The 18504-nt window shown below is 41.7% G+C and overlaps 2 protein-coding genes across 2 annotated transcripts; one reads left to right on the top strand and one right to left on the bottom strand.

Annotated features, from left to right (window-relative positions):
* Positions 1-6114: 6114 nt before the first annotated feature.
* LSM3 (LSM3 homolog, U6 small nuclear RNA and mRNA degradation associated) lies at positions 6115-9049 on the bottom strand. Its single transcript, XM_057390280.1, has 4 exons — positions 8987-9049; positions 7989-8099; positions 6811-6906; positions 6115-6524 (listed from the first exon to the last, which is right to left on the bottom strand). The coding sequence occupies exons 1-4, from the start codon at positions 9005-9007 to the stop codon at positions 6444-6446; spliced, it is 309 nt and encodes a 102-aa protein (XP_057246263.1). The 5' UTR covers positions 9008-9049; the 3' UTR covers positions 6115-6443.
* Positions 9050-9051: 2 nt separating this feature from the next.
* On the top strand, positions 9052-18386 carry XPC (XPC complex subunit, DNA damage recognition and repair factor). Its single transcript, XM_057390277.1, has 16 exons — positions 9052-9220; positions 9822-10023; positions 10210-10337; positions 10616-10739; positions 11100-11184; positions 11662-11819; positions 12021-12141; positions 12346-12435; positions 12844-13776; positions 14247-14407; positions 14648-14729; positions 15138-15272; positions 15764-15933; positions 16149-16242; positions 16457-16546; positions 17107-18386. The coding sequence occupies exons 1-16, from the start codon at positions 9121-9123 to the stop codon at positions 17314-17316; spliced, it is 2883 nt and encodes a 960-aa protein (XP_057246260.1). The 5' UTR covers positions 9052-9120; the 3' UTR covers positions 17317-18386.
* Positions 18387-18504: the final 118 nt, after the last annotated feature.

Here is an 18504-nt window from a genome sequence, read left to right as displayed (position 1 = left end):
AGTCCTTAGAAGTAGAAACTGTCCTGATTAGTTTCTCACGTAACCATCCAGCCCATAAACGCCAGAGCCAGGCTGGAGGGAACAGTTATGCAACAGAGCCTGTGAAAGAGAAAAAACTGCTCGAGGCCAACTGGCAGCTTACATCATATATTTTCATGCTCTGTTTACATCCTCTCTATATAGGCATCCCACAATACTGCTGTATAAGTTGATAAAGAAAAAAAGCAGCTTACTGAATGTTCACTTCAAATTTTTACTCAAGTCTTTTAAGTGTCACATGTTTAATGCAGGGCTTCATTAATAGATTGAGTATGATGAGTGGGGATAACTTCCCTATAGCTCATGGGAATTATTCTGTGAGAACACCACATTCAATTCTTCTGAACTCTCTGGTAAATATTCCTGCCTGATCAAGAACCAGCAGATCTCTGTTACAAGTGTGATGATGGCATTATTTCCCTGTGTGACTTCTCTCAAGGCTGGCACCAGAGGGAGATGGAGAAATGCCTGTTGGGGAAGCTTCATTGCAGCTTTGTCAGAGCCCTTCACAAGAGTGAAACCTTTTACCSTGCTTGCAGGACAACAGAACTAAAAAAAAATCCAGAGGAAAACAAAAGTAATGGAAATTTAAAGTAAACTTCATATTCAGCACCTGAAACATCACATGTAAAATATTTCTCCCTAACTCATGAGACTGCAAATGAGAGAGGGGGAAAAAAAATCACTGTATCGACATCCCAGTGACTCAAAAAGCAACAACAGCACCAAAGCTGGCTTTAGGATTGAGTGCAGTACACACAGATCTTGCATTACCCACAGCAGGTTGCAAACCTGGAAGATGCAAGCAAATAGCATTRCTGGGTTAAGTTGGTTTTCAGGGAATGAATGAAGGCAAGTCAGTTCTAAAGGCTTAACATTCAAACATGAAAATATTCTCCATTATATTAGAAAATCTTAACTGAGATTAGTGCCTGTGTTTTAYGGATAGGACCACATTAATTCAAACAATCCTGAATATTTGCATTACACCCACAGGCAGCAACAACTATCGGAAGGTTTGGTATAAAAAAGTTGTTAAGAATTGTGTTCAATTTAACTATGGTATATCGTCCTTGGTTGCAGTGGAGCTTTGGATCTCTTGCCTTTTATAAGCATCACGTCAGTCAACAAGAATTTAGCTTGGAGGAATGCATTACAAATGTAGAACAAATCAAATTAGCTCTCAGATGTTATCTCTTGATATCTCATTTCTCCCTCAGACTTCTAACCACTGGAACACAACATCTGGGCAGTTGGGGGAGGCAACTGTTTTACTAAAAAGTACTAAATATAGGTGCTACAGAACAAATTACAGCATGCTGCATTACCACACCACCTACAGCACAGGACGAACCAGGAACAGTTTCATCTGCTGTGAAAARGGTAATTCAGTCTACCTAACGTGTGTCACCCTCACAGCATGAAAAACCAATTTAATCAAAGCAATTATGTGCTAAGGATGAGTGACAAAGTCACTCATTATTTAAATAAACCAATATTTGGAACAGATTTACTTGTTTCAAATTTTCCCTGCCACTGAAATTTGAAGGTTCTAAAGAATTCAATCATGCATTCAATRAAGAATAACCACAGGTTKTATACTTAATATTCTACATACTTAWYTTTTCTTCTTTTTAACTGGAAATMGTTTGTTTACCTGAGAGTTCTTTGTGATGTTCATAGAATAGACTGGRGAAGGATTAATGTGAGTTGCCTGRCCAAAGTTTTCCAYAGCATTTCACCCTGATCAGCATTAAGTGACAAGCTCCATTGACACACACATTTGATGCTATGATGCACATCAAACTGGAGGTTTTACTGCCCAACATCTTAGTGCATTCAAGAAGAGCAAATGMAAATTTACTGTAGTAGAAGTACCACAACTGTGAGTTCTGTCAGGTAGTGATTAGACTCTGAATCACATCACAAACTGGGCTGTTGATAGCAAAGGCTTTTGTAGCCTCCCTTACCTACAAAGATAACTTTTCTGAGCCACAGCTGAATGCTGTGAGAAAGGAACAGGAATAAGTCACCTGCAGCACTAAGGCTTCCTTTAGAGGCTAAAACTGATCCACTATTACAGCAGAGTTTGGGAAATTCWGGCTTGTCAAACGGTTTAAAGCCCCAGGTGAAAGTTCCTCACTCAAATCATCCAGAAACAGGCTAGAGCACTGCATCACACACTGCAGAGAACAACTGTGTACTGACATGGGCTTTGGGTGGCATGAACCAACAGACTCTGACCAGAGAGCATCATGTTTAGCCAGAACAGGTGCATAAAATGTAAGTATTTATCAGAAAATTAATTAAACAACTRGTTCTAAAAATCTACAACAATTTTCATCATTAAAACCAAAGAGAAAGTCTCAAATGTGCCTACATTTGAATATCCTGATGCCTTCCACGTGCACCTTGAGGAAGTAAATCTCCATGTTTGCCATGTGCCACCCAGAGGAAAATGTTACTAAAATCCCTCTTTGTGATCAGTCATTCCCCAGTTATTCCTAAGGTTTATGCAGTGCTTTCTACAATAGTCTGCTCACCCACCCAGACAATGAGCACGCCTGCCTAGTCCCCTGCTGGTGCAGGCAGTCACATCATAAATGGATCAAATGCCATTGTACAAATAAATAGGCTTTTTGGATTAAGTTTTCAAAATTTGGGAGTGGGCCTTTCTTTCATTTGAACTAATTTGGGCAACAATGAAAAAAATCACTCCTGAACAGGGTTTGTGACTGCATCTTTTTCCGTCAGTGGTTCTTGTTTTCCGCTCCAACCCRCATCATCTGTTCTCTTCCTTCCACCCATTCTTCCCCCCAAAAAAGGCTGGCTTGGACCTTGTGCTTCAATTTTTCATAGAACCTTCTATTTTTCTTACCCATTCTTTTTGTTTAGCATATGAAAGGAGCTTCCTGTTTAGAAACATGGGAGTCCTACACCACACAGTAATGATGTATTCAGTCCATCAATGATCTTGGCATGAATGCCTTAAACCTTAATAAGCCTGATGGGATTTTCTGTACATGTCATCATCATCAGTTCAAAAAACAATGCACAGCATTTGCCATCTTGCACTGGATCAGCTCCCTTTCAGTCCTATGATTTTAGTAAGAAAAAGCTAGTAAGGTTTACAAGCTTCCTTTTCTTAAATATTTCACATTATAGATTTCCAATGAAATCTACAGAAAGAAACAGAAGAACCAAGAGGAGACAGTGCTGTTGCAGAACTCCCAACATGATCGATACTGTCCTGCTTTTCCACCTAATGCTCACACTGCTCAAGGCTTACTATAACTGTATTACCCAAATCCCAGGCTTGTCCTATGCTAGGGAATAGGAATAGTGTAATTCCTATTCAACTTTTAAAAAAAAACTCAAACCAACACATAACCCTAAACCCTACATCGCCTAAAACAAAATTCTACCTTGTTCAAATATGTAGGATGGATCAAAATCTTTCTATATGGGTAAAAAAAAAAATGCAGCAGTAGTGGTGCCTCGAAATAAATGAAATTGTCTCTTCAGGAGTTAAATGTACACAAACACCTAAGTGCAGGCTGTTCCCCTCTGCTGAATTTTAATTGCACTGAAGTTCTCCAGTGRAGGTATTGGACAGCACTTGAAGCAGAGGGTACAGCTTTGTGTRCCATACAGAAACAACAAGTGCTGTTCTTTTCCAAGCAGGGCTCAGCATCACAGTGGTCAACCATAATTTATGCTATATGGTGCARTTCTTCAGCTAATTCTTCTCTGAACAAAGCTGCCAGTCTGGAGCTCATGCACCTTAATCTCTGACAAAGCAAGGCACATACACTGCTTTACTTTAACTCTTGTGGGGACTTGCTCTGTGCCCACATAAACATCAAAACATATTTTGATTTTTACTTATGGGTGAGCAGCAGAGTTAATTTAAAACTGTCAGCAAGTGCCATGCTAATTAAAAACAAATGACTAATTGTACAAGTATGGGCCTGTTGACACAGGCTTACACACATCAGTCAAAGCCAACCAAGCTTGAATTCGAGGAAAAGCAGCACCATCTAGTGCCCTACAGGAGTCAAAGATCCAAAATCAATTTCACAAGCCCACACACAGAAATGTCAAGGCAGCCAACACTCACAAAAGCAGTAGGGCACCAGAGGTTTAACTCTATCAGCACTTCTGATAAAGGGAATCACAGAACAAAACTATGTTGTTAAAAAAGAGCTGCTGAGGGTGAGATGTTTTCAGGCAGAACAGAAATTCTTTAAAGAAAAACTGAAAAATTATTCTGCCATCTACAAAAAAAGATACAGTCCAAAAGATAAAATTTATCAGAAGGCTACTRCATCTATAACAAAGCAATGAGAAATAAAAAGCCAAGCTTCAAGAAGTTCAGTAATATTAAAAGTTCTAGCAGACTGAAAATACAGGAGAACATGAAAAGGCATTGGAGAAATCTTGAGAAAATATGAGAAAAATATAATTTTTTTTTCAAACTCATCAGGAACAGAAATACTGACAGTTAGTACAGCCAACTTATGATCAAAAAGTAGAAAAAACATTAAGAAAGATACCAGACTGCAAAAAACTTTTCAAATGTTTTTTGGCCTGGGGGTTGGTTTGTTTGGGATTTTATCTGGATTTGGGGGGTTTGGTATTTGTTTTTGGGGAGTTCATTTAGGGTAGTGTTCTTTTGTTGTTGTTTGTTTGTTTTGTTGGGGTTTCGTTTGTTTGGGAGGAGGTGTTTGTTTGTTTCTTGTTGTTGGTTTTTAATCTACAATTCATCATGGAGAGGCTTAGACTGGATCCCACTCCAGAAAGCTCCATTTCAAATCAGAGGATCAAGGATGCTACTGAACTTTTTCGTGACACAAACAACAGCAGACCTTTATAATTAGACAGTAAATACCCAAACAATCAAGTGACAATAATTAAGTTACCAACCACCATAATCTCTCACCTCGAACTTCAAAAGAAGCAGGTGACAAATGAGACAATTTTTAGTAGAGGTTTCCAGGGATTTRTGTAGGTGAGGTATGTCAGGTGAGCTGACCTCTTCCAACTGTGCTGACACCCTGTGTTATAAAAATACTGTGTGATAAATATTGTGCTGGCAAATATGGCTCAAGTGAAAGGTGTGTGGGACTCGCATCCATTATTGTCAGTGTCTATGAGTTTTATTAACATATATGAACTCTAAAATTTATCAAGGCAGAACTTCCTGACTTTGAGCATCATGACAAGTCCTCCAAAACAAAAAATCTTAAAGTACAAAAAGCAATGGAACAGCTTTCACCATAAATGATTGGCCAGACCTTACATTCCTCACCACTGTCACAAGCCGTGGACAAAGTTACGAAGATTTTCAACTGCAGGAYAAAGTGCCAGGGCAAGCTGCCCTTGCTAACCCTACAGAGCACCTGGATAACTAAGTTTATTAAATCACAAGTCAAGCTTTGTAGGAAGTGCAGAGCTACATCTCTCATATGACTCTACAATCTAATTATAGTAAAATTGTCTTTTTTCACACAAGAAAATAAATCAAAAGTAAGTTGGGCCTGAGAAAGTAAGTATTAAAAAAGAGTTTTGCTCAGGTTMAAGTGCACATTCACTGCAGATAACTTACGAGCATCTTAAGGCATCCAGCAGAATTTAATGTATTCAAAAACTGAAACAAGCGACAGATGAATAGAGCAGGCAACTCAAACAGCATGTGAGCAACAACTCAGTCTCTGCTTGCTGCCTTGCAAACCATAATTGTTAACAATGCCACAATGAAAACATCTGAAAACATTGCAATGAAGCCTATCTTCTTTAGACATCTGAAGTGTAAGATTCATATAAATGCCATTTCCCTGCAATGAGCATACACACTGCAAATCTGAACACAGAGCCATAAATTACAAAACCATTGATTGATGTAGTGTTGTCCCCAAAACCAGTAATCTGCAGGACCTGGATATTAGTAAGGACAGAAGCTAAAACAATACACTGAAGTTACTACTTTGACAGTGAGGGTGCATACTGTAACTTAAAGCACTAGCTCTGCAGAAGAACATATACTCTCAACACAAAAACATGATGAGCCAAATCTCAAAGATAAACCAAAATTTATTTAAAACAACAAAAGTAAGCAACATGCTACTGCCAAGATAGAAAAAGTTAGGGATCCTTTTACTCAATGTGACAAGACAACCAATTTACAGCAGTTTWCATTAATCCTGAGAAAAACAGGTTGGGTTTACACTGCTTCAATTGACTACTTGTACTGTCTGCATGACAAACTGGTTCCCCTCCCCTTTTCAAAAGGACAGACAAAAATATTCTATAAAAAACATATAAAGAATTTTGAGWCATGATTGAAACATAAACCACTGTCCAAAAGTCAGGAGCTTTCCAAGAAGGTTAAATCCTTTGTTGCTTCAACCAACCCTCAACGGKGGAGCTACAAGCACAACGCCATCCCCTCTGACAAAGAGCATCGGAATATTCCTTTTGGTAGACTGCAAAGAAGGAAAGAAAAGTTTACATTTACAAAATATTAATTTCAACCATGAAAACACATGTGAAAAAACTCCAAGAAACACACAATGTTCTGGCATGCTGAAGAGATCAATACAACTAATACCAAGTCTCTGGATATTCTGTGTACTTCCATAACAATTTGTCCAAAACCTCTGTTAGAGACTGGTTCAAAAAACAGTCAGCAATAAACTACTTTAGCAATATAACAGTGCAGTTTAAAAAAAAMCCCAAAACTATGAAGATAATAAATTATTTAGTCCTTACTTTATAAATTTCTTCATAGGTTTCTTCATCAATCTCTATTGTAGTCACAGTTTCTTCCACATCACCCAAAATCATATTTAAGTGCTGATCATACGCCTGTAGGAATGAAGCTACTTTATTATGTTTTCCAAATTCAAACATAAGCTTATTAAAATAAGAATTTTACCAAGACTTTCAAACATAAATAGTTTAGTCTGATTTTAACCAAAACCAAATAGTATGAGTTCTAGTTATAATTCAACACAAAGAAACAGATGAGAACTCTGCAGCAGGAAAACAAAGGCACAACATTTACTGAAACACTCTTGCAGGAAACAGCACAGAAGCATTCTGAGAGGGCACTTACAAGAACTCAGAGACAGACACACTGGGTCAACTTTAATCTAGCTACAAATTCTCTGCTGCCAGTCCAGCCACCTGGAATTGATTGCCTGGGGCCAACTTAAAGGATGTGAAAGCTGCTTCTCATACAGTGCTACAAAACCTTAAGTACATGTTCCAAAAACCTTACAAAAGCATGTTGCAAACTACACGTGCCCCTCATAGATCTCTCATCATCTCTGTGTTTCCACAGAAGTTGAGGCCCAGCTAGCASATGGTGCAACCAGTTCTCTTCCCCAGCAGAGCACAGCAGTCAGAGAGGATGACTGACTTAAAAGAAAGCAGAACTCAGAGAGCCCAGCTCACCAGATATCCCATCACACTGCCTAGGGCGTGCCTTAAGGGATACTTGTTTGATAATGATGAGGCCTTGAAGAGGCCTACTTCACAAGAGCAAGCTGCAGTATCATTGCTTATTTCACAGAWGCAAAAAATGGAAGCCAAAAGCAGTGAAATTAATTGCTTGGTATCTTTCAGGAGACAAGAAAGACAAAATACATCTCTTGACTTTCTAGGGAAGCAGTTAATAGCAGACAAAGTACTGAAAAAAGTAGATTTTTCCACCAATTGCATTACACTTCTGGTAACTAAGGTGGTAACTGGTAACTAACTTAACCTACTTTTTCTAACCACTCCCACACCTTCAACCATGAAATACAATTACACATGTTTTTAAACTAATTTTATCGCCAACCAGTGGAATATTACAGGCAAATTTGTGCAACAGACTGTTAATATATAAAAAAAGCTGGCCAGTGCTTAGGTGAGTATGACAACATTCTGTAGGTTTTACTTACATGTAATCTGCCTCTAAGCTCTCTGTCATTCCTCATTTTGACATAAATTCTCTCATCTAGACTGAGTCTGATGAGATCAAGYGGCTCCTCTACAGTATTTGTTGTTTGTTGCTAAAAAACAAAACAAAAGCATTATTTGCACAGAAGAAGCCTGTGAACTTCTCCATTCCTCAGTGTTTATGACACACAGAAAACAAAGAAGTGAGAACACAGATGCAAATACTTCAAATTATTCCTTCACATCCTGGTGAACCTGGGTGCAGCTGATTTACCACTCTACTGATACTCACCAGCCCGAGCAATCTGAGTTAAAAGATTTCGGTTAAATCTGCAGCAAATAATTCGTCACACACAGGGGTGCTGGAACTAGAAGGGACCCTAAAGACCATCTAACACAAACCATGCTATGACTCTGTTAATTGTTTTTCTTACCAGGAGCTAGTTTACACCACAGCAGAGCCCACATTGCGAGAACCAGCAGCACAGCTGTGCCATGGTGCAGGTGGAACAGCAGGAGCCACGCTGACACGGGAGCCAGCACAGTGAGGTACCCGGGACACACMCGAGTGCCCTCAGGTACCCGGGCTGGGCCACACAACAACCAAGCCAGGCCTCGAGGCTGGCCTGAAACCTCCACACACACCCGGCTGAGGCCCCTTTCTGTGAGAAAGGCGCACTTCGAGGATCTCAACTAAAAATGGGAGAAGACTCCGTGCATATCCTATATCTCCGTTCTAGAGACCTCCTTTCTTCAGAGCCAAGGTCAGAAAAGAAAGCCAGGCCAAAGAAAGCCCTGGGCAGCTCTGCCCCCGTTTCCCTCCTCCGGCAGCGGCCAGCGGGCCTGCAGCGAGCCCTGCCCGCGCCACGGCAGCGGCACAAGCTCCGGGGCCGAGCAGAGGTTTCCCCTCACACGAAAATCGCTCCCCGGGGGCCACGGGCGCTGCCCCAGAGCTGCCTCCCCCCGCCGGGAGCYGCAGAAAGAGGCAGGAGCCGCTCACCTGGTCCACCTCATCCGCCATCTTTCAAACCGCCTCCCGCGCCCGCCCGCGAGATTTTATGGCCCTTCCCCTTCCCTTTCCCTTCCCCTTCCCCGTGTGGGGCCGGGCCCGGAGCTGCCCGCGCCGGCAGCGCCATGGGCAGAAAGCGCCGAGCATCGCCCCGGCCCGCCGCCGGCAAGAAGAGGCGCTCCGGSGGGCTGCGGGATGGAGAGGACGAGGAAGAGGAAGGGGAGGGTGAGTGCGTGCGGCAGGGAGGCCATGGCGGGCCGGGATCTGCGCCACCATCGCGGCTCGGGCTGCTCCAGGCCGGGGGGCAGCGGGGGCCAGGGGGCTGCGGGGCCAGTTCGCCCTCGGGAAGAGCCCCACGCCGGGCCGGAGCGGGGATGGGTGGTGGCGGCATTATCGGCGGTGTTAGCGGTGCCCCAGATGCCGAGCTTTAAACCCGTGTGTGACGCGGGCCCAGCAGGATGCCCCCAAGCACCGACAAAGGCGTGAGTGTTTGTCTCACCTCGGCCGCGCTCTCCAGAGCATCTTCACGCGGTGTTCAGTTGTTGTGAATGGCACGCACGATGCTTGTTTTTCCGCCGATCCCATCGGTAGTACTAAAGGAATCTTTAGGTACTTCTTGTGAGTTACATAAGTATTCTCCTCTAGGAAGTCTCAGTTCGCTGTTCCAATCTTGCCTATTTATAAACAATGACATGCTCAGCATTGTGAGTGCTCACATTCTTCTGTAGCTGCCTCTGATGAAGTCCATGGAGATGTTGTTTCTGATTGCCATGGAGATGAAAGTTCATCCTCTAATATTCATCTTCCTTACTTTTGTCACATGCAGATGATTTTGAAGAGAAAAAGCCCAGTAAAAASAAGAACTCAAAAGCTCCAGCTAGGAAGAAGCAAGAAGATTGTGATACTAAAGTTTCCAACRCAGCAAAAACTTCCAAACCTCCAAAACAAAAAGAGGCAAAATCACAGATAAAAGAAAGTAAARAAAATGCTGGAAATAAAGAGAATTGTATCAAAGAGGAAACATGCAGGTAAATTTATTTATCATTTAAGTCTGTAGGATCTTTTTCTTCATCTTGTCTGTCTGTGCTTTAATTGTCAAATACTCAATCTGTTGTTACTGATGCAGAGGTCATGCTTCATTTATCTCCGTTTTTAGTTTGATAAACAAGCACCTGCATTTGCTGATGCTGACACTGTTTTGGTGGTTTTAACAGTGACTCACTGAAGCATCCTCAGAAGGAGCTGAAGGTCAAGACAGAATCTCCTATTAAAAAAGAAATGGGTGAAGACAATACTGACAATGATGATGATGAAAGTGAAGATGAATGGGAGGATGTGGAAGGTAACAATTGCATATTTGTTCATTTTAAGTACTTCTAAAGAGCTTGTRTATCACARTGGTTCTTCAACAGCAGCTGACYRGCATCCCACAGTTATTTTAAATAACGTAGCACACACAGTGTTAGGGAAGATCCAGGAGCTGGTATTTACTGGGGATGTTCTCTTTAAAGATTGTTTGAACACTTGAGAAAGAAAATGTAGGTTCTTAACACATCATCAGTCCTCTCTGGGAATCTATTCGATGTTTACAAATAATTTAGTAATGTTTAATTTTTCCAGAACTCCAGGAACCTGCCACAGATAAGTTAGAAGAAGCTACACTTCTTCCATCAATGGGGCTGCCAAGCAATTCTGTTGAGATAGAGATTGAAACCCCAGAGCAGGTGAAGACAAGACAGAGGAGGTAAGAACAAGAAGGTGGTGGAGGGCTGGTAAAGACTGAAGTTAAAAATACCCTAACTCTTGACTGTCCTTGACTTGCTGTGTTCTGGGTAAAAAACCCCACTTGATGCAGACCATTGAGTTGAAATGATGCAGGATTGTGGGATGAAGAATAGTTTACACACTGACAATTCAACCAGAAATCTTCCATGGAAGTTGGCAGGAATGCAGGAGATTTTTCAGYTTCCTTKAAAGTCAAGTGTAKAACTTGAYTGTGCTTTAGAATCTACATTTCCAATGAGGGACAGTATATCTCTGCAGTGGGAGCAAAGCAGATCTACAGAAATCCCACAACATCGATTTCTTGTGTAATCTTCTGCAGAGAAAAAAGGCAAGCTGAGTTTGARATGTACCTTCGGAGAATGATGAAACGATTCAGCAAGGAGGTTCGTGAGGACACACATAAGGTATTTGTCACAGACAACCATGGCAGAAAAGAAATTTATCATGAAGATGTCTGAACTGATCTGTAATCAAAAAAACCCAATTTTTATCAAATAACATGGGGCCATGGCTAGAAGTGAAAAAATAAAGAGGCTGTAGTCCTGATATGCTCATTTGTTTCCTTCTGAACTGTGAGTTGGAAACACCAGTGCCTGCATTAGTAAAATTCCAACTCAAGGCATATGTGAGTAGGATGTATATTTCTCTATTGATGGATGGCTTCTCATTCTGTCAGGATTAAACTGCTCTTCTAGAGCTGGAGACACTTGCAAGGACTTCAGTGTTTTACTGTCTTCTGGAAACAGCAGTGTGAATGCTTGGGAGGCTTCACTGTTGCCTGTCTCTCTTTAAACGAGCAGTGAAGAATTCCTTGTCTGTGCCATAGACAGCAGCTCTAATGAAGTACATCTCCTGAGAATTTATGAACTTTTCTCCCTCAGGTTCACCTCCTGTGTTTATTAGCAAATGGTTTCTATAGGAACAGGATCTGCAGCCAGCCAGATCTCCTCGCCATCGGACTGTCCATCGTCCCCAGCCGCTTCACCCAAGTGCCCGCAGGCCAAGTGGGCCTTGTCTACCTTTCCAACCTGGTGAAATGGTAAAACTCTTCTCATAATGCTGCCACATAGAATGTAGAGTCAGGGAGAGGGGTAACTGTAATTAATAATTTTAAGTAGTTTTTTTGATTTTAAATATAAGGTGAGAGGGGCTGTCTTTTTTACAAAAGGAGAGAGTGAATTCTGAAACTGAGGAATACAGTGACAAACACCGGGCAATGTGTAGGTGTCTTGTCTTTCAGGTTTGTTGGAACCTTCACTGTCAATGATGAACTTTCCACTGAAAAAGGAGAGCCTCTTCAGTCAACTCTGGAGAGGAGGTTTGCCATCTATGCTGCACAGGATGATGAGGAGCTGGTTCATGTAAGAGACTGGGAAGTGCAGGGTTGGTTGCCTTGTTTGGATGCTGGGTCAGTGCTGTGTGTCAGGTCATACACAAAGTCGTGGGAGGGGTGGATTTGAAGAAAGCAGATTGGTGACTTAAGTGATTCTGTGGCATTTTATTTTCTTGTATTTTTAGGTGAAGACCACCTGTGATTAAATTACTCMATTTAAACTGTTTTTCAGATATTTTTAATTATTCTGCGAGCATTGCAGCTGCTGTGTCGCCTTGTGCTGTCTTTTCAGCCTATTCCTCTCAAGGAGACAAAACCAAAGGTAGTTTTTGTTGTTTGTGTGGAATAAGGGATAGGTCACTGATTAAAAAACTTTCTGGCTCTTACAACTTGCACTGAATCACTTAGTGCATRAACCAGGGTTTTGTCCACATTGCAGAAAGTGCAAATCCTTAATTTTTCATGTTCTTCTTTAAAAACCCAATAATTTTTGTGTTGTCAGCAAAGATTTCTTAATGCTTCAGTGTTTTAAATTTCTTTAAAACTTAGCAACACTTGCTGCATGAGTACACCTCTCTGCAGCCAATTGCCTGAAGTTTTCAAGTCCCTAAGACATGTGGATTGACTGTGCCTGCCAACCTTTGGTCTGCATGAACCTCAGGCTAATTATTTTTTTTTAACTGTTTTCTTAGCCATGGTAATAGAAGTGACCTGGCCTGTTGATTTGCAGGGAAAGAACTCATCCAAGAGATTGTCTCACAGCAGCACCTCTGAGGGGCAGGAGAGTTCTGCCACAACACCCAAAGCTGTGRTAAAAAAATGCCCCTACAAAAAAGCCAAGCAGGATGAGAAATCCTCAGAGAGCAAAGAAGACAACAAGGAGCCAAAGAAACCCAAAACTGCTCAGACTGAAAGGACACACAAGTCAAAGCTGACTAAAGGCAGCCAGGAACAGAAGGAATCAAGTAATGGGAGCAATTCAGCAGAAAAAGATCTGCCAGTCAGGCCCAAGAATGACCGCCGGAGACGAGTGGCCTCCAAAGTGTGTTACAAGGAAGAGAGTGAAAGTGAGGAGGGAAGTGCTTCAGAGTTYGAGATTTCAGAGGAGGAGAGTGATCTCTCTGATGAGGATTTTGAAACTGTCCCTAAAAGGCGGAGGAGCTCACTGGCCCCCCAGAAGGCAAAGGTAACATCTATAAAAAGCCCAAAAACTGAGACTTCAGAATCGAGGCTATCAAAAAATTTGTGTGGAGCTGAGCCTAAGCCAGCAAAAAGTWCAACTCCAGCCTCACCTCAAGCACAGAAAAAGAGAAACAAAATCATTTCTAGTGATGAGGATGATGGACAGCAGGAGGTGAGGAAAGTAGTGGGCACAGACCAGTGGCTGGAGGTTTTCCTTGAGCCTGAGAACARATGGGTTTGTGTAGAYTGTGTTCATGGCAACGTGGRCCAGCCCCAGCTGTGTTTCGCACAYGCCACAAAACCGCTTTTCTAYGTTGTGGGATTTGACAATGATGGCAGTGTCAGGGATGTGACACAAAGATACGACCCSGTGTGGATGACCTCAACAAGGAAGAACCGTGTGGACCCTGAGTGGTGGGAAGAGACGCTGCAGCCCTATCAGAGTCCCCATGTGGAGAGAGACAAGAAGGAAGAAAATGAGGTAAATGACAAAAGGTTGTTTGGGACATTTCGTACCAGGAGTCGAGACCCTGGATTTTGATTCAGGGAAAAATCATCAAGAATCCTTCCATGAGGAAGGAGGTTTGTATTTGAACTTGAGATGTTGAGATTGAATATATTTTAAAYGAAATTCACAGTGATAAATTTAAATAATATTAAATGATGGAGGTTGTTCAGAGAAATTTGAATAGCAAAAGTGTTGCACAGCTTGTGCTGGAAACTTACTAGTGAGGTTTGTGTACAGGTTAGCATTATGCTTCTCWGAGAGAGTGCTTCAAATACATAGGTCAGGGTACAAATCTAGGTACTTGCAGCAAGAATGTGTTGGTCTGTTGGTTCATCTGATTAGGTTTCTGGTGGATTTTTTCTTTGGTCCATATTATAGTCATTATTTTCTTAGGGCAGTGCAGGAGAGTTGCAAAATGACTCTTCTGTGTATAATTCTTACAGTTTCAAGTGAAGCTTCAAGATCAGCCTCTACCAACAGCAATTGGAGAGTACAAAAACCACCCTCTCTATGCACTGAAGAGGCACCTCTTGAAATACCAGGCCATCTATCCTGAGTCAGCTGCTATCCTGGGATACTGCAGGGGAGAGGCTGTCTACTCCAGGTGAGTTGTGCATCTGTTGTCATCTGCATCTCTGATCTTTGTAACAAAGAGCTAATTTGCATGATGGTATCAGCAATGTCTTGGGCCACATGCATAAACAGGCATTTAACTGCTCTGACAGCATTTGGGTATCGCTAAGATAGAGCTTTTTTATTATTCCTAATATGATAGGAAGTCTCTTGTAGATCTGTTATGGATCCCTTGAAAACKCTTACGTTTGCTTCTTTCGGGCCTTTTTAGAGACTGCATCCACACGCTGCACTCCAGGGACACTTGGCTAAAGCAAGCTCGGGTGGTGAGGATTGGAGAAGTGCCTTACAAGGTAAGAGGGCAAATTTGACTTCCTCCTGTGMAATCCACCTGCCCTCTAAAGCTCAAGCTCAGTTCTGTTTTGGTTTTTGTCTTCTCTCTGCCAGCGTATGTAGATTTCACTCTTTCTTGCATCCACCTTCTGTGCCTATAGTTCCTACATGCTCCCCAAAGCCCAGCTTTTTCTCACCTCAGTCTGGCAGAGCTGCTCCCTTTTTCACTTTCTCCCAAAGCACCCCAGTGTTTTATATGCACTGCTGGATCTCTGTTGCCTACAGGTGGATTGTCATTTWTAGGCAATGGATATTGAAGCTAGGAAATAGCTTTTCTCCTCTTCCAGCATCTTCTCCTTCGGTGTCCTAGGAAAACCTGAAACTGCTGTCAGCTTTTTGTGATGTTACAGGTCTGGTTGTATTTGCAGATGGTGAAAGGATTTTCCAACCGGGCGAGGAAGGCGCGCCTGGCAGAGCCGGCGAACCGGGACCGGGAGGACCTGGCACTGTTTGGCCGCTGGCAGACAGAGGAGTATCAGCCTCCCATAGCCGTGGATGGGAAGGTAGCTGGGAAGGCAGAGGGCTGGGGCTGAATGGTTTGTGCAGAGCTCTGGGCTTTGTTTTTTCAGAAGTTGCATGTTACAAGAGGTGAGATCAGTCAGTAACATCTGGATTCAGGATAAAGAGTTCAGAGTTAACTGTACYCAGGAGGAAATGGTTAAAACTCTAYCMAGGCCTTTCTTTCACARGTACARCTASTGAGTGCTGGCAGTACAGACTGCTGAAGTTACTATTTCGTTGATCTAATTTTCCTAGCCCTAGTTTGCTTTGCTAATTCTCTGCATTAAAGCCTGAGTAACAAAGCCTGGGCAGAGGATATAGCTAGAAGATAATCGTGCAGCTGAAGTCTAGGCTTGTACCTTGTTATGTCAATATTAATCAAATATTGGAGTGGAATGTAGGAGGTGAGGAGGGGAGTCCCTGAGTTGCAGCAGGGATTTTCACCTCTCTCCAGAAAGCAGGGGTATCACCATCTCTATTTTTGCCATAACAGGTTCCTCGGAATGAATATGGAAATGTGTATCTCTTCCTGCCATCCATGATGCCTGTTGGCTGTGTGCAGCTGAAACTTCCAAACCTGAACAGAGTGGCACGGAAGTTGAACATTGACTGTGCTCAGGCCATCACTGGATTTGATTTTCATGGMGGCTACTCACACCCAGTGTATGTAAAAGCTGCTTTGTTTCGCCTGTCAGATGTTGATGTCCTTGGGAAATTTTGTATCTTGTGTTAAGGGGAGCATGTGACCAGTTACACACTTTAATCCTTTGACACAGACAGTTCTGTCAGTATTCAGTGGCTTTTGGGCTGGGTCAGSAGGCATGTGCTCCCTTTCTTTTTCCTTCTTGTAGCTGACAGGATTGTGTTCTCCCTCCTAGTACTGATGGGTACGTGGTGTGTGAGGAGCATAAAGATGTCCTTATTGCTGCCTGGGAGAATGAACAAGCAGAAATGGAAAAGAAGGAGAAGGAGGTGAGAATTATTTTTGCAGCTTCCTTATTGTTACATTTATTAAGCAAATTTCATGGAAACYGTGGGCAGTCAAACAGGAAAGGCTGTATATGACAGGTTTTATTTTTTTTTTTATGGCAGTTTAAAAATCTTCAGGCTTTTCTTTTCCACAAGCATAAATCCATTGAAACTCAGAGTWGTAAATTTTTCTCTTTCCAATAACAATACCCTACAGAAGCGTGAGAAAAGAGCTCTGGGGAATTGGAAGCTGCTGACAAAAGGACTTCTCATCAGAGAGAGACTGAAGCAACGCTACTCCATCAAGGTATTTATTCTTCATTTCTGTTAGTCATTTCTTTTTCTGGATGTTATTTTAACTGTAGAATAGAATTTCCAAAGTGTAGTTGCTCRAAAGTCTTCACCTAGTCAAAAAAACTAAACCAGAAGTTCAGTGTGGTCATGTTCATCAAAGATTTGTACTATTTAACAAGGGATGAATGTTTTTATTACTGTTTTCTGTTTTGACATATCCCCTTCCTAGATTTATTCCTCCAAGCCARGCATGTAGCTAACAGGATGAGAGTGGGGTACTTTTTCATATAAGTTAGATGTTTTAGTTCTTAGGTTTTCCCCAAGGAGAAAAGTGAAAAACCTGATCTTTTTAAAGCAGGTTGGTTATATTCTTCCATTGTCAAAAATGTTTTRCTTGTGTTGAAAGAATGTTTGATGTTCAGAAATAGAAGCACTTTGGGTGAGAAGCCCAAACCAGAGCAACCAACTTCTGTAAGATCACTCAGTGTCACTGTGACCAAAGAAAAGCCCTTTTAGAAAGGGGGAGTTACAGGTGATTCCTAGAATTTCTGATTTTCACACCTCTTTTTCCAGACTGAGCCATCAGGACCTGAGACAGAGAAAGGAGAGGGATTCTCTTCTGATGAAGAAGGAGCCCCAAACTCTGAGAGTGCAGTGGAGAACACGGCCATGTATTGGCCCCAAAATCGCCAGTTAGAGAAACAAGAAGAGAAAACAACCAAAAAGAGCAAGCGAGAAAAGAGAGGAGAAGCAGCTCARTTGTTCCCTTTTGAGAAATTGTGATGACAAGCTTTTCTTTGCTTTTTCCAGAGGCAGGAAAAATAGGCACGGTAAAAGTATCCAAGGGCCTTAGGTCTTCCTGTGCACTTGTGTTTCTGACCTGTCAGTGACCAACCTAATTTAGTATCCACTTTCCTTTGATATCAGTTAGGTTCTTCCTTTTRTCCTGGGACTTGGGAGAAGTAGACATGGAGCTGCACCTTTTGAGATCACTTTGCTTTGTTGGGGTTTTTGCTCTCTTTTGTATAACTCAGCACTAATAGTTGAGTTTCCTGAGGCACTCCTGTCATTGTCAGTCTCTTTGCCTCTTTTTCTCAATCCCTGCTTGCTCAGAACTAAAGCATCCAGCTGCTTTTTACCTGCTGCAGAGGTGGCCAAAGGAAAGCTGATGCCTGCTTTGATCCATAGCTTACCCAAATCAGTGGTGAGGTAGAGTTCTGGCCTTTTTGTCTCAAGGGGAAATACTACCTGTAATGTCTAAAGAAAATGGCCTGCAATGAGAATATGGAWGAATCAGTACTTTCAGTTTGTGATGCAAATTTGGCTTTTCAGCCTACCATCTTTACTCTCAGAAATCTTGTGCTTTGGAAGGGAGAAGCCTTGTCCTTTTTACAAACTTTGGTAGGCTTATTGAACCTTAAGTAATGAATATATACATATTTGCTTCTATTGCTTATCAAGATCTGTTCTGGAGCAAACAAGCTGAATGTCACTGCTGGAAACAAAATTCACTAAACCCACAGAATTCTTGTTATGCAGTTAGTAAACATTAAAATAACATTATTTTAATGTTAGTAGCATTAAAAAGCTGTTGAGAGAGGAATATTAAATCTATATAAGCTTTTTCTGCACTTTTGTAGTAGAAATACTGACCTATCTTTAGCAGTTTTATGTATCTAAATTACACTGGCACAATCTTRTCAAAAATAGAGGGGAAAACAATTTATTCATTGCTGGACATTGTCACAGAGGAAAGATTGAAATGTAAAAAATGGCTTTCATGTAATTATGTTCAGAAAAAAATCTATTTTTGTACTGTATTTGTAGATTAAAATAAAGTTTGAAAAAAAGCTTATGTTATCTGTTTTCTGAATGCGCACGTAACCCCCAGACTCGTTAAAAATAGAAGAGGCTGTAGCAGTCAGGTTGAATCATTGTTTTTTTCAAAAATCAGAGAGGCAAGGAAATGAC

The sequence above is a fragment of the Malurus melanocephalus genome, unplaced genomic scaffold, assembly GCF_030028575.1.
Source record: "Malurus melanocephalus ecotype Western Australia unplaced genomic scaffold, MMel_1.1 scaffold_24, whole genome shotgun sequence".
Lineage (NCBI taxonomy): Eukaryota > Metazoa > Chordata > Aves > Passeriformes > Maluridae > Malurus > Malurus melanocephalus.
The sequence above is the reverse complement of the archived record's forward strand: the minus strand, read 5'-3'. Positions and strand labels throughout refer to the sequence as shown.